The sequence below is a fragment of the Ostrea edulis genome, chromosome 2 (genome assembly GCF_947568905.1).
Source record: "Ostrea edulis chromosome 2, xbOstEdul1.1, whole genome shotgun sequence".
Classification (NCBI taxonomy): Eukaryota; Metazoa; Mollusca; class Bivalvia; order Ostreida; family Ostreidae; genus Ostrea; species Ostrea edulis.
The window spans coordinates 88731969-88755090 of record NC_079165.1 but is presented as its reverse complement, the minus strand read 5'-3'; the positions used below and the strand labels follow the sequence as shown (position 1 = coordinate 88755090).

At 31.4% G+C, this 23122-nt stretch overlaps 1 protein-coding gene across 3 annotated transcripts in view; it reads left to right on the top strand.

Moving 5' to 3' along the window:
- LOC125679187 (anoctamin-4-like) overlaps positions 1–23122 on the top strand; it is a 62070-nt gene that overhangs the window by 37524 nt on the left and 1424 nt on the right. Inside the window, exons 8-25 of one of the 3 annotated variants that reach the window (XM_048918186.2) lie at positions 345–687; positions 794–850; positions 984–1078; positions 1221–1432; positions 2630–2785; positions 3260–3296; positions 3404–3513; positions 5432–5565; positions 5777–6011; positions 6201–6330; positions 6541–6674; positions 7068–7148; positions 7258–7349; positions 8287–8448; positions 9160–9222; positions 19811–19866; positions 20140–20169; positions 20413–23122. The exon at positions 20413–23122 is cut by the window's right edge and continues 1424 nt beyond it. In XM_048918186.2, coding sequence (XP_048774143.2) covers positions 345–687; positions 794–850; positions 984–1078; positions 1221–1432; positions 2630–2785; positions 3260–3296; positions 3404–3513; positions 5432–5565; positions 5777–6011; positions 6201–6330; positions 6541–6674; positions 7068–7148; positions 7258–7349; positions 8287–8448; positions 9160–9222; positions 19811–19866; positions 20140–20168 — 2126 coding nt within the window. In that variant the 3' untranslated portion in view covers position 20169; positions 20413–23122. The remainder of the gene's footprint in view (positions 1–344; positions 688–793; positions 851–983; positions 1079–1220; positions 1433–2629; positions 2786–3259; positions 3297–3403; positions 3514–5431; positions 5566–5776; positions 6012–6200; positions 6331–6540; positions 6675–7067; positions 7149–7257; positions 7350–8286; positions 8449–9159; positions 9223–19810; positions 19867–20139; positions 20170–20412) is intronic. The other 2 variants (XM_048918187.2, XM_048918188.2) reach the window with 2 other exon arrangements.

Here is a 23122-nt window from a genome sequence, read left to right as displayed (position 1 = left end):
CAAATTCTGGGTTCTTTGTTGATTTTAATTTCTGATCATTAATAGTTTTCATAGATTAATAAATCAATTGTTGACCTAAACAAAGTCAGTAAAACTTTTTGAATTAAGTTTCTTTGTTGTTGAATCAAAATGCTTTAAAAAATTACCAATATTTTCTGCTTCAAGATTATATGTCATATTCTTTGGGTCCCAAGCTCATAGAGTCTTTTTAAATGGTCATGAATTTTTCCTTTTGAACATATGGTAATTAGAGTTGATAATCCTGGAAAACGAGCATGTTGTTCTGTAAATTGCCCCTATGTGTTGTAGTTATTTTACTGAGGCAATTTTTCCCCTTCTTGCAGGTTTGCCCTATCTACTCATGAAGGGTGTATACACGGATGCTTTCATCCTCCACGAAGAGTCGGAGTGTAAGGAGGACCAGTCCATCCTCAAAGACAAGTATTTCTCAGATGCCAACGTAGACTTGGAAGAAAACAAGGACAAGGAGTCCCTAGAAACGGACCCCCGTAAGGCCCTCCAGGACACGTGGACCGTCTTCTATAAATTCCAACCACTGTGGAAAATCCGCAACTACTTTGGGGAGATGATAGCGCTATACTTTGCGTGGGTGGGAGAGATGACCACCAGTTTATGGATCCCAATGCTGTTTGGATTTGCGATTTTCTTGTATGGTCTATATCTTAGGTAATGGATTTTGTGGAGAAAAATTATTTAGGCATGTGAGAGAAAAGTTTTGAGGATATCATACCAATTTTGGAAGTTTATTTTTAACTTATAATTTTTTTTTCAGTGTAGAGGCAAATGAAACAAAGTTTGATGTCCCTGTTAATGCCACAGCAGCAGAAAAGTTTGTTTTGTGATAATATGCTCTCTCTCTCTCTCTCTCTCTCTCTCTCTCTCTCTCTCTCTCTCTCTCTCTTATAAGTTAACATATTTTGTTGTTTTTGTTGTTGATGGGGTAATGATGACTTTTCTGACAGGATTAAGATTGAGGTAGAGGCACTGTTAGAGACGATCAGAAGCTCCTTTGATAATGAAGTCACTCCATATTTTGCCTTGATCATATGCTTATGGGGTTTGTATTGAGAGATTTTTAAGTTAAATGTTTTTTAAATGAAATATTCAAGCCAGAAGGTATTGCATATAAAACAAGTTTTTAAAGTAAATTAAAACAAGTTAGTGACACATATATACATAATTTAAGTGTTTTTTTTTAGGAACACTGTTCTTAGAGCGATGGAAGAGAAAAAATGCCATGATGGCATATGAATGGGATGTTGATAATTTTGAGCACAATGAACCTGATCGACCTCAATTTTATGGGTTAAAGGTCAAAAAAGACCCAGTGACCCAGGAACCAAACTGGTTTTATCCATTCAGAAAACAGATACTAAAGTACATGGTGTCCACTTCTACACTTTTGTTCATGGTAAAGCACTGCTGTACTGTTACATTTACTAATAAAAGAGAATGAATATTTGTAGAGTAAGCATTAGACATTGTTCAGGACCTATTGGAGTGATAATAATTCACACAGAAATTAGAATAGGAACAAATCCCTGTATACAGTCTTATTTTTGCTGCAGTTTAATTTTCGCTATTTTAACTGTTGTCCAAAACCATGAAATTAAAACTACAAGGAATAACCATTACATTTTTATAAACCATGGAGTTAAACTTGTGTAATAATGGATATAGACCAGAAATTTAAAGCTGTATATAAGTAGTTGATGTTGTGGATTCAGTGTTTAAAGCTGTATATAAGTAGTTGATGCTGTGGATTCAGTGTATAAAGCTGTATATAAGTAGTTGATGCTGCGGATTCAGTGTATGAAGCTGTATATTAGTAGTTGATGTTGCAGATTCAGTGTATAAAGCTGTATATAAGTAGTTGATGCTGTGGATTCAGTGTATAAAGCTGTATATAAGTAGTTGATGCTGCAGATTCAGTGTATAAAGCTGTATATAAGTAGTTGATGTTGGGGATTCAGTGTATAAAGCTGTATATTAGTAGTTGATGCTGCGGATTCAGTGTATAAAGCTGTACCAAAGTAGTTGATGCTGCGGATTCAATGTATAAAGCTGTATATAAGTAGTTGATACTGTGGTTTCAGTGTATAAAGCTGTATATAAGTAGTTGATGCTGCAGATTCAGTGTATAAAGCTGTATATTAGTAGTTGATGCTGCAGATTCAGTGTATAAAGCTGTATATAAGTAGTTGATGCTGTGGATTCAGTGTATAAAGCTGTATATAAGTAGTTGATGTTGCGGATTCAGTGTATAAAGCTGTACATAAGTAGTTGATGCTGTGGATTCAGTGTATAAAGCTGTATATAAGTAGTTGATGTTGCGGATTCAGTGTATAAAGCTGTATATAAGTAGTTGATGTTGCGGATTCAGTGTATAAAGTTGTATATAAGTAGTTGATGCTGTGGATTCAGTGTATAAAGCTGTATATAAGTAGTTGATGCTGTGGATTCAGTGTATAAAGCTGTATATAAGTAGTTGATGTTGCGGATTCAGTGTATAAAGCTGTATATAAGTAGTTGATGCTGTGGATTCAGTGTATAAAGCTGTATATCAGTAGTTGATGTTGTTATTTCAGTGTTTGCTTGTTCGTTTCAGATGTTTATTGTGTTGATAAGTGTGACAGGAGTCATTGTTTATCGTCTGTTGATTACGGTGGACTACTGTCCGGGCATGACAGCAGTAGAATGCCTTATCACTTCCTCCATTATATCAGCAGTTCTCAACGCTGTCTCCATCCTCATCCTAGGAAAGGTAAGGAAAATCTCCATTGTATCAGCAGTTCTCAACGCTGTCTCCATCCTCATCCTGGGAAAGGTAAGGAAAATCTCGATTGTATCAGCAGTTCTCAACGCTGTGGCCATACTCATCCTGGGAAAGGTAAGGAATTATATTGCTCTCACCCCCTACCCCACCCTCCAGTTTATTGCCCAAATTGACAATATATTGAGTAAGCACTGTATATTCTTCATTCAAATTAATTAAGTATAAGCTTTATTTGAAAAAAATTGAAAATCAATTTAGGAAGCCCAACTATATAGGCATTTGTGGGTAGAAGGCTTATTGGCAGGCATGATTTCGCCCAGAGAAATTCTCCATATATATATAAGAAAGGGTCAATTTGAGTGAATGAGAAATTCTAATAATTGTACAGTACGTATCTTTTCATTTGTTTTATAGTTTTTGTTACTAATGATATACAGCTCTAGTTTATAATTTTTTTTCTAGATATATGAATTACTGGCCTTCAAACTGACAGAATGGGGTAAGTATAGTTCAGTTCTGATGTCATGTACAATAGGTAGAGACTTGCCAAGTTTATGTAATTTCTGTCAAACAGTTGGATTGTGAAATTCCTGTCTCTTTTTCCAGAGAACCACCGGACCCAAACTCAGTATGATGATGCCCTGATCACCAAAATGTTTGCTTTCCAGTTTGTCAACAGTTACGCCTCTTGTTTCTACATTGCATTCTTCCGGGGGGTATGTATTCTGTGATCATGATTACATTATATTTAATTCCAATGTCATTTATTACAGTTGTTTTGATTTGACAAAAATAAAGGTAACTGAGAATTTACACATCAATAAATCCAAAAATGCTTTGTATACATACGCGCCTGAAAACAAATAGCATAGTGCAGGGAAACTATTCAAATTTTTTAAATTAATAATACGGGGAACGAATTGAAATTATTAGAATCAAATATTCTTTTTTAAGAATTTATCATTGCGTAAACTCTGGACATTTTACTCACAAACTTAAAATAGAAGTGATTCGCACTTTTATTCAGTTTGTGAGTAAAATGCCCAGTGTTTACACATCGATGAAATCTTCAAAAAGATTGTTTAATCCTATAATATAGAATGTGTGATCATGATTACATTATATATATATAGAATCTGTGATCATGATTACATTATATATATATAGAATCTGTGATCATGATTACATTATTATAATATATATAGAATGTGTGATCATGATTACATTATATATATATAGAATGTGTGATCATAATTACATTATATATATATAGAATGTGTGATCATGATTACATTATATATATATAGAATGTGTGATCATAATTACATTATATATATATAGAATCTGTGATCATGATTACATTATATATATAGAATGTATGATCATGATTACATTATATATATAGAATGTATGATCATGATTACATATATATATAGAATGTGTGATCATGATTACATTATATATATATAGAATGTGTGATCATAATTACATTATATATATATATAGAATGTGTGATCATGATTACATTATATATATATAGAATGTGTGATCATAATTACATTATATATATATATAGAATGTGTGATCATAATTACATTATATATATAGAATGTGTGACCATGATTACATTATATATATAGAATCTGTGATCATGATTACATTATATATATAGAATGTGTGATCATGATTACATTATATATATATAGAATGTGTGATCATGATTACATTATATATATATAGAATGTGTGATCATGATTACATTATATATATAGAATCTGTGATCATGATTACATTATATATATAGAATCTGTGATCATGATTACATATATATGAGAGTTGGCTTTAGTATGAACCTATTTTTCTTCTATACTGTGTATGAATGCAATGTACAGAAAAATTCGTGAAAAAATTCAGTGTTTTATATATTTATATAACATTAAAAAAATAGTGTGCACAGACCTTGGGCAAACACTTTTTAGGGCGAACACGTTTTAGGGCAAACGGACATACATTCATGTAGCTGTAATGTTTATCTTCACCAATCACAATTTCTGTATCATACTTTTCTTGGATGTGAAAGCTTTTAGTATGTTATATTGTAATTATCTGACACAGGCACTCGGTTGACAGTGGTTTTCTCGGGGTTAAAATTTTTAATGTTACCCTCAACTACATGCAATATTTATATAATGTCATATGATATTTTAACATCTAATAATACATCATCGTCGGAACCCACAGGTTTAACAGGGAGAAATCCTGTGCGTTCTGACGATGATAATACATCAGAATTGAGCAAACATATACATGTGTGTCTATACATAATTAACTGCTGCTGATGTAGTACATATTCACAGATAAACTGCATGTTGTCGGTTTACCCCCTGTATGAATTTCAGGATAAGAGGTTGTAAAATCCAGCAGATTTCCCCCATCTATCGTAGCCTTAAATTTCAAATCTTCTGTTTGGATATCATGATACGAAAAGTTTTATGTATGTTCAATACCTTAACAAGTTTTGAAATACGATATAGTTAAACGAACTTTAGTATACAATAGTATTGTGATGTATAGAGAATTAAATGATGGATTTGTTTCTATTATCCTCTATACTGTTTAGTGTCGTTGTTTCAGCGTTTTTCAGTATTTGGTTACACTGATGAGTGCGTAGGTGACAAGGGAACATGCATGTCACAGCTCTCATTCCAAGTCCTGATTTTGATGATCATCAGACCCTTCCCTAGAATTGCCAAAGATCTCATCATTCCGTAAGTTCATTAAGAAACCTGTCATTTACTCATTTAGACAAAGTGGAACAAGCATGCTTGCTTTATTTGAACTTGATTGGTTGTTTGTCTTTGGGATATCCACATCATTTATTGTTCTATAATTGTCGTTAAATCTCAAAGTTTTTCCTGATGTAAATCATGATCGAATGTCAATAATTCTAAAAAAAAAAAAAAATTTTTTTTCATTCAGACTTATAAGAAAATTTATCAGGATGCGTCCCAACTGGTGCTGTCGTATCAACGCCTGTCCCTGCGACTGCTGCAATAAGATTAATCGGATCAACACCGAGGAAGCTAAGAATATATTCGAAGCTAACAAAACATTGCTTTCCAATTATTTAGAGAGGGAACGATTAAAACCCACACTAGGTGACTTCACCTTGAACGAGTACACAGAAAAAGTAATCCAATATGGATTTTTGATGGTACGTTTATACCTAGTATAAGTACAAATTCTTATTTTGCTTCCAAAAAATTTCATACTTGCATTTGGCATTTTTTGCTAGATTTCATTAGTTGAGTGTGAAAAGGTTGTTTTAGAGTTATTAGTGAGTTAGAGTTATCTATCTGTAGTACTTGTTCATGAAAAAACCTGGAATGTGTTTTCATTACAGCTTTTCGCTGCTTCTTTTCCACTGGCCCCTTTGATGGCCATACTTTTGAATCTAATAGATATCAGGATTGATGCTCGTCGAATGTTGTGGAGCAATAGACGTCCTGTTGCCTACATCCGACAGGACATAGGTATGAGGACAGAAAAGTCATATCTAATACTTGATCAGAGTTATGGTTTTAACTTCCAATTTATCACTCTTACTTGTGTAAGTGTATTCAAGGTGTGGAGATGGTTTTAAACATATGCATCTATTTTACATGTACTGCTGTATATTTCTAGGATGTTGTCATACATGTATAAAGTGCGAGATAAATTTGACATACCTGGTATTTTTACAGGTAAATGGTACGGCATCCTTGACTTGGTTAACACTATTGGAGTGATCACCAATGGCTTTTTGATTGGATTTACCTCATCGTGGGCCTCTAATTTCAACGACGCAGACAAGCTGTGGGTGGTGTTAGGATTTGAGGTGATTATTTAATTTTGAGACAGCAGACAAACTGTGGGTGGTGTTAGGATTTGAGGTGATTATTTAATTTTGAGACAGCAGACAAGCTGTGGGTGGTGTTAGGATTTGAGGTGATTATTCTCTGTTTCACCTGACAAACAAAATGTGAGGGTTATTATTTCTATCCTCTGATCAACACACTTGAAAAAAAAACGACTGTGTTCAGTGTCATAAATCTTACCTTATTAGGATCAGTGACTGGGACTGATAGGTTTTAATAACCTGAGCCATTTGTTTGTCGTATTTCAATCTGTGGTTATTAACTGTTTGTTAATTGGCCCTCTCATTGAGGGATATTATCCTTGTGAAATTATTTACTCGTAAATTGTCATCTGTTTACTTTGAAACTTGCAGCATATCGTGTTTTCCATGAAGTTTATCATAGCGTACCTTATACCTGATGTTCCTAGGGATGTCCGGTTAGCTATACGAAGGGTATGTTAACAAACTTTGAGTTATTTTAGTATCTCCTAAAGTGGAATGCAAATTTTATTAAACTTTAAGACTCTTATGACTAAACAAAATACTGGCCACTACTTTACAGGAGAAATACCAAGTTGCTAAAATTTTGGAAGAAGCTAAATACACTGAAGCCATCAATTACAGTGAATTGATTCCCAAACACAAGAAGAAAAGGTAAGTAGGGGTGGGGTGTGTGTGTGAGTGGTGTGTCACTGTCGCTTCCACACATTCTATAACAAGCAAAAATTATCATACTGTGGAATCTTTACATTTCATGGGGGCCGGGGGGTGGGGGGATCAATTTTCATGGGTACCCGTATCTCAAGAATTTCAAACCACAATGAAATACACAATTTATACAATGTTTCATTGTACAGAAATCATATCAATGAAATTACTTTCCAACAAAACGATAAATTCTCCACAATCCATGGAAATTTCCACCACCACCCCTCACAATTTAAATTATTCTACAGTACCATCAAATTGCTTTGGAGTTGGGAATATTGTTATTTTAATAGGTGTGTATAACACATATTGTTTTGGTTCCATAATGCATCTAAAGCATCAGGGTTGGTACTGAGTTTTAAATTCATCAGGTCTAATGCTCACATTACAAAAGATCGATGCTCCACCACCAACCAACTTTGTGGGTTGAGGGTCTCTTCCTTATTTTGGATCACAGAAACTATATTCAAATAATTCTACCACTGACATGAAAAATATCCGGTATTATATATAACACAGTGTATATTGTCCAAAGCATCACAGAGACTCAACAGATGACTGGTAGATAGTGTCTTATGCACAGTTTCTAACAACTTTACTTATGCAGTTGTCAGTCCTCTCCGAAGTCACAATCAGTTGCAGATATATGTGCATGATGGAAAATGATAATTTCTAGGAATGTTTTCATTAGAAGACACCATCACTGTATAAAGCATGGATAAAGCATCAATCATCTGTTATAAACCCTGACTAAAACCCCTCTGAAACCTCTTTGTTAAACCTCTCTGAACCCTTGATAAAGCTCAGTTTGCTTGATTTCTCTATTCTGTAGCTTGTATACTCACTCAGTGTTTGCTCATGCTTCACTCCTCACTCTTAACAGAAAGCACCGATCGTCAAATTACGATACATTTATCCAGTTGGATGACAATATTGGAAAACCACAAGAGGAATTTACTGACACTGTAATTCCGGAGGAATCGGTGTTCAAAGAGACACACTCTGCCCCTGAAGAGAAGACGTCAGAATTCAATCGCCCAGCATCGTACGTATAGAGCACTTTCATAGACGATCCTTTTATTTTGTAACTATTTACCTCCACATGTAAACAAAGTATAAAGATCTTTTTTAACTTCCCTACATGCATACAGCCAGAAAATGGAAAATTCTCGTAATATCATAGTACCTGATTCTTTTAATTTATTTGCCGTTTTTTTTATTTTCTAATTGTTTTACCTCTGTGTAAACAAAATATAAAGATCTTTTTTAACTTCACTAGATGCATATAACCAGAAAATGGAAAATTCTCTTAATATCGTAGTGCATGACTCTTATGATATATGTACTGTTTTAATATTACCCCATTTTCGGACATACTTTAGTGTTTTGTAAAACAGCCAACCTTTTAGTATCAAGTCCCATTATTTCCCTACTTTCATTCCAGATCATATAGAATAATAATTTACGCCCCTCACCTGGCAACTGGTAAATTCATCCGACTGGAAATAATCTCACAATAACTTGAAATCTATCACTTTGAAATATAATGAAAGCTTTTGGACAGATGAGTGATAATTTGATAATGATTCCACCCATCGCATGTTTTCTGTAATCTACTTCACATACCATGCACTTGCACAGCAGAATAAAGACATAAAATCCCTTGGGTTATCAGAAGAAGAAAAAATCTTTAATTATGCCGTGTCTCTGATGAGTGATCTTTGCATGATTTGTGTCTGCCTATCTTCTACGTTAGGGCTGAGGAGTCTGATCAGTGGTATATTGTTAAGAGAGATATAAGTACCCCACAAGTCTGCAGGTAGGCCCACATCGCATGCCTTAATTCCTGTTGCTTGTTCTGCTCTGTTTGAGTTCATCCATGCTTTTGTTACTGTTAAATGTTCAAAATAAACGTAAGCAAGATTCATCACAACATTCTAATTTTTTTTTCAAATTTGAGGATTTAATTTTCTTTTTTTTTTTAATTAGTACCTAGGAAAATGCAATTGATTCTTCAAACATTGAAGTAAAATTCTAGATATTTTAGCAATAAAAAAAATGATTTAAATATTTGTTTCTTTTGTGTAGATTGAGTGATGTTTTATGACCAAAATGACCTCAGAACATGGCTTATTTCTGCTTCATAGAAAGCGATCTACACCCCTATATATATATATATATATATATATATATATATATATATATATCAGAATATCAGATTTATAAAAAGCTTGAGATTTACAGCAGATATCATAATGTTCGATTTACAGCAATAGAGCATGATATTAGATTTACAGCTATAGATCATGATATTAGATTTACAGCTATAGATCATGATACTAGATTTACAGCTATAGATCATAACATCAGATTTACAGCTATAGATCATGATATTAGATTTACAGCTATAGATCATAATATCAGATTTACAGCTATAGATCATATTAGATTTACAGCTATAGATCATGATATCAGATTTACAGCTATAGATCATAATATCAGATTTACAGCTATAGATCATGATATTAGATTTACAGCTATAGATCATGATATCAGATTTACAGCTATAGATCATAATATCAGATTTACAGCTATAGATCATGATATCAGATTTACAGCTATAGATCATAATATCAGATTTACAGCTATAGATCATGATATCAGATTTACAGCTATAGATCATGATATCAGATTTACAGCTATAGATCATGATATTAGATTTACAGCTATAGATCATAATATCAGATTTAGAGCTATAGATCATATTAGATTTACAGCTATAGATCATGATATTAGATTTACAGCTATAGATCATGATATCAGATTTACAGCTATAGATCATAATATTAGATTTACAGCTATAGATCATGATATCAGATTTACAGCTATAGATCATAATATCAGATTTACAGCTATAGATCATAATATTAGATTTACAGCTATAGATCATAATATCAGATTTACAGCAGTGGACCATATCACTTTTTGCAAAACTCTTCTAGTTTCTAATAATCTTCCTTGATATTTAATATTCAATACATCAAATATTACAAACTGGAAAAGATCTTGATTCATATTGGTATGATGTTTTATTAATATAATAATGTTTTGGTTTCAACTTTAATTTTAATGTCATGACCTTTTAAGATTATACATGAATTAGTAAATGGTTGATGTCAAAGGACAATAACTATGTTGACTATATTTGGATCTAAAAACGAGTGTAACATTCAGAGTGGCCAAATTAGAGGTCTTTTTTCTCCATTATATGAAAGTGCATGGACTGCAAAGTGCATGATAAATAAATGTCTTTGCTGTATTTTAGAATTTAAAAAACTACTTTAATAGCAAAGACTGCTTTTTTAAAATATAAATTTTGATAAATTTATGACATAATTGAAGTAATGTGTCATTACAATCTCTACAAAACCCGCTTTTGGATGTTTCTATCAATTTATTTGATATTCATGGGCAAAAAGAAATTGGAACCATTAATTACTACTTGTAGGTAAGCATGATCTGTAATGAAACTTCAGAAAACTGTTTCATGACAAAATGTGTAAAACTACATTTAAGGTAATTCCACCCTTCTAGAATTATAGGGTCAATCCTAGCTATATGTTTGATTGTTGGTTCTTCAAAAAATACATCTTAGTAACAAATAAAAATGATGAAATAAGTATGTTGCAGTATTAATAATTTTTTTATCAATTAGCACACATATACCTGTTATCAACGTCAGAAAATTGCAATTTTCCTTAAACAGCATTATCAAAATTTCACAAAAAGTGGTTGAAACGATATAATAGTATTCATAACAAATTCATTAAACTGTTTCTTTAAAAGAAATATACAAAATGTTTGTGTAAAAAAAAAGGAAATCTATTGCATAATGGACTTGATAAAGGATTCCATGAAAACAGAGTTATTGCCCTTGGATTCAATATTTTCAAACATATAACTGATTATACATATATAACTTAGACTTTTGAAATATTCTATGGCTAACAAAATTTTTTACAACAACTTTTGAAAAAGACTCCAACTAAATTTATGTTCCTATCATGCATAAATCTTAATAAATCATTGACTTTGTAAAATCTGGTGACGGCACAGGAGGGTGGAACTACGTTTAACTTAATATGAATTTGATATGGTACAAATTTCTTGAAATTTAGGCCAGAAAAAAATTTCAAGGTTTATTTGAAAAAAAAGTTGTTTAATGTGAAACAGATGGAAAATGTACAGTTGTTTTAGTTGGGGAATAAATGTCTACATGTTTGTGCTATGACGGTATATGAATTAATTATAGCAGGTTGGGTTGATTTGTATAATTGACATTAATACAGAAATTACCCCTGGTGTCCATTGTTTCTACATCCTCCATGATATAAACATCCTGAACATATGTTCCTTGTATTTAATTGTTTTGTAAAATAAAGATGTATATTTTTTATACTCTGAATAATTTAAGTTTCCATACAAGGCAAACCTCTTTGTGATATAAACATGAAATCCCAATATATGGAAATACACAAATATTGAATGAGCAAAGGATTAATATTGTTGACAAAACATTGATGATTGTTAAAATATTGATGTGATTCACGGCTGTATTTTCCTATTACATTTCATAGCATTATTAGCTTAAGATGCCACAAAAACTGTGTGTGTAATATATAACTGTCCTGCATGTTATATAAGTTACAGAGCTTTTCAAAAATGCTTTTTCTATATGGAATATTTACTCATAACATACCATGCATGCTTGACAGTTATCATAAATTTTCCAATAAACAATTGTATTTAAGGTTATGTATGAGATGTTTCTTAATAATATATGATTTTTCCTGAGATTTCAGGGCAATTTACTTACATCCTATCATGTTCCTACAAAAAATCTTAGGAGTATATATTACCAGGGCCCGACTGTTTTAAAAAAACAAACAGCAGAAATGTCACATATGACCATAGAAATCTAGAAATGTTGAACTGAATGCACTTACCACAAATAGTTTGTCTAACATCTTAATAATAAATAATAATCAAAAGACCTGCACTCAGTGTAATATACTAACTAATGGTCTACTGGTATGAGGGAATGTTTTGGTATTTATGTAGCCATTAGTAATGTTAGCTATTAGTGATGTCACCTACTTTAATAAGTGATATTATACAATTATTGCTATTTTTGAGGTCAATACGATGATTTAGACACCTGAGGAGTACAATCTTCACCGAGCCCTTCGAAGGTGGCTAAATCATCGTATTGACCTCAAAAACAGCAATAATTGTTTTATTATATGATTAAAAAACAAACCTCGCCATTTTTCTAGTGTTTATATACGTCTGCTGAAATCTTAGCCGAACCCAGTGAGAAACGCGGAATTTCATTGGACGGCAAAAATAAGTACAATCGATCGCTTCAAATTGAAAATTCCCGACCTATTTTTGGTCCTATGTGGAAAAAATATTTCCTTATGTTCACCTGGAAGGTCATGTGCAGGTAAACATAACGTAGTATGATTTCTACATTGTTGGATCTCACCGCCAATTAGAGAGCTAGGAATTACTCAATCATATAATAATGCCTATTTGAGTAGGTGATATCATATGTATTCAAATGGGGGACATCACCTAGTCAAATTGAATGGGTGATTAGAACCTGAATAGGTGATATTTACTTCTTTGAATAGGTGTTGTCACCTATCTGAAATAGCTAGGCGATATCACGTATTAGATTTGTTGATCTCATGTAACGAGGGTACATGTATTTACTGAAATGGCCCCTTGTACGCTGGCCTCACAGTGTGAAGCATATATTGCCTTCTTCTGGTGGGTTCATTTTGATTTTGGAAGGTGATATGCTTATAACTGTATGAAGAAGTTTACATTTTATAAAACTGGAACCATATCCAAGTTAACTTAAGTCCAATTACAATAAAGACAAAACTTGAATGGATGATGTCAGGTCTCAGTACAGACCCCGGTTATCTATTAGAGTTACCATGTAGGTTTTCGTCTTTCCACTGTTTGAATAAATTCTACTTTGTAATTATACATGAAGAGGGTGTTTGTAGATTTTAGTCTGCTGATCAATCATTTTCTTTATTGAATAAAATGTTCTCAAACTAAAAATGTTTTGCAGAAATCACACTTGCTTGGTGTGGACTTAATTCAGGGTTTGAATCAAAGGTTAATAAATTCCTTGATTAATAGTAATTATTCCAAGTTAATCCCTTCAGGACATTAACTGCATAACATGCTTTGAATCCTGCTTTGGAAGCTGTTTCTGATAAGTTGTATTTACTTACATACATTAGTGCTATATATATTGGTTGTCTGTCCCTGAAGTTTTGAAAATCAAAAAGTTTAGAGGGGGTAAATTTAGTTTTCAGCTGCTGGCTAGATATCACATCTATAACTACAGAGATATTAGTATACAGTGATATCACATCTATATCTACAGAGATATTAGTATACAGTGATATCACATCTATAACTACAGATATATTAGTATACAGTGATATCACATCTATAACTACAGAGATATTAACATACAGTGATATCACATCTATACCTACAGACATATTAGTATACAGTGATGTCACATCTATAACTACAGATATATTAGTATACAGTGATGTCATATCTATATCTACAGAGATATTAACATACAGTGATATCACATCCATAACTACAGAGATATTAGTATACAGTGATGTCACATTTGTATCTACAGAGATATTAACATACAATGATATCACATCTATAACTACAGACATATTAGTATACAGTGATATCACATCTATAACTACAGATATATTAGTATACAGTGATATCACATCTATAACTACAGACATATTAGTATACAGTGATATCACATCTATAACTACAGAGATATTAGCATACAGTGATATCACATCTATAACTACAGACATATTAGTATACATTGATATCACATCTATAGCTACAGAGATATTAGTATACAGTGATATCACATCTATACCTACAGACATATTAGTATACAGTGATGTCACATCTATATCTACAGAGATATTAACATACAGTGATATCACATCTATAACTACAGACATATTAGTATACAGTGATGTCACATTTGTATCTACAGAGATATTAACATACAATGATATCACATCTATAACTACAGACATATTAGTATACAGTGATGTCACATCTATAACTACAGAGATATTAGTATACAGTGATATCACATCTATAACTACAGACATATTAATTAGTATACAGTGATATCACATCTATAACTACAGATATATTAGTATACAGTGATATCACATCTATAACTACAGACATATTAATTAGTATACAGTGATATCACATCTATAACTACAGACATATTAATTAGTATACAGTGATATCACATCTATAACTACAGACATATTAATTAGTATACAGTGATATCACATCTATAACTACAGACATATTAGTATACAGTGATATCACATCTATATCTACAGAGATATTAACATACAGTAATATCACATCTATAACTACAGACATATTAGTATACAGTGATATCACATCTATATCTACAGAGATATTAACATACAGTAATATCACATCTATAACTACAGACATATTAGTATACAGTGATATCACATCTATAACTACAGACATATATATTAGTATACAGTGATATCACATCTATAACTACAGACATATTAGTATACAGTGATATCACATCTATAACTACAGACATATTAATTAGTATACAGTGATATCACATCCATAACTACAGAGATATTAGTATACAGTGATGTCACATCTATATCTACAGAGATATTAACATACAGTGATATCACATCTATATCTACAGACATATTAATTAGTATACAGTGATATCACATCTATGACTACAGATATATTAGTATACAGTGGTATCACATCTATGACTACAGAGATATTAGTATACAGTGATATCACATCTATAACTACAGACATATTAATTAGTATACAGTGATATCACATCTATAACTACAGAGATATTAGTATACAGTGATATCACATCTATAACTACAGACATATTAATTAGTATACAGTGATATCACATCTATATCTACAGACATATTAGTATACAGTGATATCACATCTATAACTACATGCATATTAGTATACAGTGATATCACATCTATAACTACAGACATATTAGTATACAGTGATGTCACATCTGTATCTACAGAGATATTAACATACAATGATATCACATCTATAACTACAGACATATTAGTATACAGTGATATCACATCTATAACTACAGATATATTAGTATACAGTGATGTCACATCTATAACTACAGAAATATTAGTATACAGTGATATCACATCTATAACTACAGAGATATTAGTATACAGTGATATCACATCTATAACTACAGACATATTAATTAGTATACAGTGATATCACATCTATAACTACAGATATATTAGTATACAGTGATATCACATCTATAACTACAGAGATATTAGTATACAGTGATATCACATCTATAACTACAGACATATTAGTATACAGTGATATCACATCTATAACTACAGACATATTAGTATACAGTGATGTCACATCTATATCTACAGAGATATTAACATACAGTAATATCACATCTATAACTACAAATATATTAGTATACAGTGATATCACATCTATAACTACAGATATATTAGTATACAGTGATATCACATCTATAACTACAGAGATATTAATATACAGTGATATCACATCTATAACTACAGACATATTAATTAGTATACAGTGATATCACATCTATAACTACAGACATATTAGTATACAGTAATATCACATCTATAACTACAGATATATTAGTATACAGTGATATCACATCTATAACTACAGACATATTAATTAGTATACAGTGATATCACATCTATAACTACAGACATATTAATTAGTATACAGTGATATCACATCTATAACTACAGACATATTAATTAGTATACAGTGATATCACATCTATAACTACAGACATATTAGTATACAGTGATATCACATCTATATCTACAGAGATATTAACATACAGTAATATCACATCTATAACTACAGACATATTAGTATACAGTGATATCACATCTATATCTACAGAGATATTAACATACAGTAATATCACATCTATAACTACAGACATATTAGTATACAGTGATATCACATCTATAACTACAGACATATATATTAGTATACAGTGATATCACATCCATAACTACAGAGATATTAGTATACAGTGATGTCACATCTATATCTACAGAGATATTAACATACAGTGATATCACATCTATATCTACAGACATATTAATTAGTATACAGTGATATCACATCTATAACTACAGATATATTAGTATACAGTGGTATCACATCTATGACTACAGACATATTAGTATACAGTGATATCACATCTATAACTACAGACATATTAATTAGTATACAGTGATATCACATCTATAACTACAGAGATATTAGTATACAGTGATATCACATCTATAACTACAGACATATTAATTAGTATACAGTGATATCACATCTATAACTACAGACATATTAATTAGTATACAGTGATATCACATCTATAACTACAGACATATTAATTAGTATACAGTGATATCACATCTATAACTACAGACATATTAGTATACAGTGATATCACATCTATATCTACAGAGATATTAACATACAGTAATATCACATCTATAACTACAGACATATTAGTATACAGTGATATCACATCTATATCTACAGAGATATTAACATACAGTAATATCACATCTATAACTACAGACATATTAGTATACAGTGATATCACATCTATAACTACAGACATATTAGTATACAGTGATGTCACATCTATATCTACAGAGATATTAACATACAGTAATATCACATCTATAACTACAAATATATTAGTATACAGTGATATCACATCTATAACTACAGATATATTAGTATACAGTGATATCACATCTATAACTACAGAGATATTAGTATACAGTGATATCACATCTATAACTACAGACATATTAATTAGTATACAGTGATATCACATCTATAACTACAGACATATTAGTATACAGTGATATCACATCTATATCTACAGAGATATTAACATACAGTAATATCACATCTATAACTACAGATATATTAGTATACAGTGATATCACATCTAAAACTACATATATATTAGTATACAGTGATATCACATCCATTACTACAGAGATATTAGTATACAGTGATGTCACATCTATATCTACAGAGATATTAACATACAGTGATATCACATTTATAACTACAGAGATATTAGTATACAGTGATATCACATCCATAACTACAGACATATTAGTATACAGTGATATCACATCTATAACTACAGACATATTAATTAGTATACAGTGATATAACATCTATAACTACAGACATATTAATTAGTATACAGTGATATCACATCTATAACTACAGACATATTAGCATACAGTGATATCACATCTATATCTACAGAGATATTAGTATACAGTGATATAACATCTATACCTACAGACATATTAGTATACAGTGATGTCACATCTATATCTACAGAGATATTAATTAGTATACAGTGATATAACATCTATAACTACAGAGATATTAGTATACAGTGATGTCACATCTATATCTACAGAGATATTAATTAGTATACAGTGATATCACATCTATAACTACAGATATATTAGTATACAGTGATGTCACATCTATATCTACAGAGATATTAACATACAGTAATATCACATCTATAACTACAGATATATTAGTATGCAGTGATATCACATCTATAACTACAGAGATATTAACATACAGTGATATCACATCTATAACTACAGACATATTAATTAGTATACAGTGATATCACATCTATAACTACAGATATATTAGTATACAGTGATATCACATCTATGACTACAGACATATTAGTATACAGTGATATCACATCTATAAATACAGACATATTAATTAGTATACAGTGATATCACATCTATAACTACAGATATATTAGTATACAGTGATATCACATCTATGACTACAGACATATTAGTATACAGTGATATCACATCTATAAATACAGACATATTAATTAGTATACAGTGATATCACATCTATAACTACAGATATATTAGTATACAGTGATATCACATCTATAACTACAGACATATTAATTAGTATACAGTGATATCACATCTATAAATACAGACATATTAATTAGTATACAGTGATATCACATCTATAACTACAGATATATTAGTATACAGTGATGTCACATCTATAACTACAGACGCATTAATTAGTATACAGTGATATCACATCTATAACTACAGACATATTAGTATACAGTGATATCACATCTATGACTACAGACATATTAATTAGTATACAGTGATATAACATCTATAACTACAGACATATTAATTAGTATACAGTGATATAACATCTATAACTACAGACATATTAGTATACAGTGATATCACATCTATAACTACAGATATATTAGTATACAGTGATATCACATCTATAACTACAGACATATTAATTAGTATACAGTGATATAACATCTATAACTACAGACATATTAGTATACAGTGATATCACATCTATAACTACAGATATATTAGTATACAGTGATATCACATCTATAACTACAGATATATTAGTATACAGTGATATCACATCTATAACTACAGAGATATTAGTATACAGTGATTTTACATCTATATCTACAGAGATATTAATTAGTATACAGTGATATCACATCTATAACTACAGACATATTAATTAGTATACAGTGATATCACATCTATAACTACAGATATATTAGTATACAGTGGTATCACATCTATGACTACAGACATATTAGTATACAGTGATATCGCTTCTATAAATAGTTGATATCTTCCATCTGTCTACATGATGTCACTAGAATATGGTAAAAATACCAAAATGATACCTTGCACTGAATCAGCCCTGGAAAGATCAAATTGAACTCAGTTTTATGCCATAATTTACTCTTAATGTTTCATCAAGATATTAAGCTTTAACTACATTAATGTACAATGTTTCTGAGTTATTGCTAAGTACAGTTATTGTCAGCAGATTGTCTGAGAATTAAAAAAACAACTACATCCAGGTTGCATGAATTCCAGACCCTTCAGCTTGAAATGAAATCAGATAAAATGAAGCATTGAGAATAGCAGAATCACATCTATCGGAGAAATTGGAAAGATGCAAAAACTCGTGTTCAAATAATTCCCCGAGGCTGAAGTGTCTGGATTTTTTGTGTCCAGATGAGAGAGTCTTGTTATATGATATTTTGTGTAACACTATAATTCCATTTACAGTGCGGGAACAGGAGGGAACGTGAGTGTTTCAGGAGTGGTTCCAAAGATAAGAAATGGTATGTTATTTCAGACTTCTAATGTTTCGCTTATTGTTAGTTTTCAAACCAATACATGTATTCAATTTAATAATACATGCCACATATTGTAATCAACTAGTTTAAGAAGGAAAGTATGATGTGAAACTGGGATTATGATACAACATGCTTCTCTATCTCTGAGTGTCTTGAATGTTTAAGTAGAATGCGTGAAATTTTAAGATAAAATCCTTTTTGTGATAAACCTAACGGTTGAGTTTTACCAAGCTATATAATGTGTGTACTGTGTTACAGGGAAAGTGACAGCAGACTCCAATGTCTAAGGTAACCATTTCTAAATTCTCTAATCATTTTGAAATATAAGATGAGGTACACATGCACACGAGATAGAATTGTAAAAGTTTATTTTGAATCAATCATGCAGTGTTCAATCAGAAGGCAGAATAATGAAGGAGAGCTTTATCATCATGCTTCAATAAATCTGAAGGGTTGGGGTGGGGTATTGACAATTCCACCTCAGACTGAAGGATCTGTGTACATAGACTATTTTAATTTCTGTGTTTGTAGGCAGAAATGAATTGTAGTACATAGATTACAAAATGCTGTTCGCTCCACACTGGACACAAGAAGTATACTATACAAACTGACAGCAGAATGCAGAATATGGAATCCACTCTCTCAGCACCAAGGCTCATGAACTCGTGACCAGAAGATTTCTTCCAATATTGATAAAGGTTGAAAAGGTTTGGTCACACGATATTTCTCGTTCATTTTCAATGACCACCATTGTCTTGTAGGCATTATTGTATATATATGTATGCATATACTCTCTCTGTTTTGTGTCAAAGATGATGTACATGATATTAGGTATATATTAATGCATTCTAAAGTGCTAGAGTATCTATTTTTAGGTTTTCTGAGGTGCAAATTGTGGTAATATTTATAGCATTGAACTATTACAATTTATACACAATGTTGAGGTGCAGCATAGTACATCCATGACTGACCTGTTTTTATGTAAATTTATATGTTAGATATCATCATATTGATGAATATTCATATATTTTTATTAGACTCTTTTTATTGCCAAAATTAGATTGCCTCGTACGTCTTTACTTGGTTCGAGACTTTTGGCATCTTTGCAAACCCAACTGAACACCTTTTTTTATATTTGTAATGATCTCTATCCTAAAGTCTAATAATAGGTTGATAATACTCTTAATATCTGATAAATTCATTATTGCAATTATGTTACTTTCAGTTTGTGTTATCATGTGTTCACATCTTCATTGTAACCGATAACGTTACGATACCTTACATTTCATTCTAGATAACGCTGGAAATATATGAGTGAAACTCCAGGTTACTCAGTTTGTAGTTGAAAGGATTATATTTTTTTTTATTTCGTTGATGTGTTATTGTTACGAAAATATCAAATGTGATAATCATTAACTATTATAGCATATTTAAACTACCATTTATGGTTTCATTTGGATATTGGAGTACCTGCAGATACACAGGCTTTATGACTCTGAGTCCCCTTAGCTCATGTAAAGGTTTTAATTTCTGTGCACAAGGGTTTTTATAGACTTCAGTGTATCTGTCTAGTGTTAGGAATATAATGATATTGTTCTCACCATTTGTTTTTAGCTGGATGTTGCACAATTTGAAGTCCTGTAAAATCTGCACAAACATTTTTACTGTACACACTTTAAAATCTAACTATGATAAAATACAAGGGCTGTTCACAAATGATGTTGACGAACTATATTTAGCTAGCATTTCTTCTAGACATCAAATCAAAATAATTGGACTTTATAGATTTAATTTGCTTTACTTGTGCAATCCCTGAAAGTTTACAATTGAACAAACATTGAGTTAGATATATACCTACTAAAGTTACCTACTTTACAAGAAATATTCACATCTTTTTGAAATGCTTGTATTCTTCGTCGCATTGTTGCTGAATCCACCCTTCAAATACATTTCAGTGTCCCATTTGGTACTCTTGATTTTCTTGCATATTGAATTCCTTAGTATACTCTCAAAATGTGTACCATGCAGCTGTGACTTTACAGTCGACATAAAGATGTGCCAAATTAGCACTGTAGGGTACCATACCTAATTGTAAATTGAGTACAGCGAATTTTTCTGAAACTTGCTTGTTCTGTTCATAGACCAGGACCTTGCATTTCTTTCACTTGGAACCTGCATGCATAGTCTAGCAATTATTATAATAGATCTCCTATCTTCTTCCTGGGTACAAAATATTATCATAGTAAGCACTGATTACCCAGTCTTTTCAGTAGATATATAACCTTGTAGTCAGATTTTATGTTGAAATTTGGCATGATTATTCACACAATATATGTTTTGACATTTTCGTGCTTTACTTCTGAAAATAGCATTTCCAAGACACACCATCTAGTGATTAAGGCTAATGCCAATTTTGGTATGCCCTGTATACCTTTATTTGTAACAAAACTGAAATACTGATGTTTTCACTACTTAGTTGAAGTGAGCCAATGTGCTCTATGTGTTTTTTGGAAATATATATACTGCCGAAATTTAATGGTAATTTGATTAATTGGATAAAGAAGAGAAAAAAAACCCAGCAAAAGTAATATTTGAATGATATACACATATATCACATAGCACAGATGTTTCTCTTAGCTCAAAGAAAAACTGCTTTACCTAGACTGAGTGTAACCATGCAACTGTAATCAAGGGAGACAATAGTATGGCTGACAAATTTTATATATATATTCTTGTGATTGCATGTTTTTTCAATTTTTGTTAGTGTGTAAGAACATTATGTAAGAACATTGCCCTGGTGAGTTGATTTATTGGGCATTTTCAAGTGCCAAATGTAACCCCACCCCCTCTAAAAATTCTCAGGTGGGCTATTGAGCTCATTTATAGACAGTTACTATTTAAAATTTGGAATCTTTGTGTCTTTTTATGCCCCCAAGATCGAAGATTGGGGGGCATATTGTTTTTGTCCTGTCTGTTATTCTGTAATTCTGTCTGAAACTTTAACCTTGCTAATAACTTTTGAACAGTAAGAGCTAGAGCTTTGATATTTCACATGAGTATTCCTTGTGACAAGACCTTTTCGTGGGTACCAACATTTTTGACCATGTGACCTTGACCTTGAAGTTAGAACTACTCTTTGAAAACTTTAGCCTTGCTAATAACTTTTTAACAGTAAGAGCTAGAGCTTTGATATTTCACGTGAGTATTTCTTGTGACAAAACCTTTCCGTTGGTACCAACAT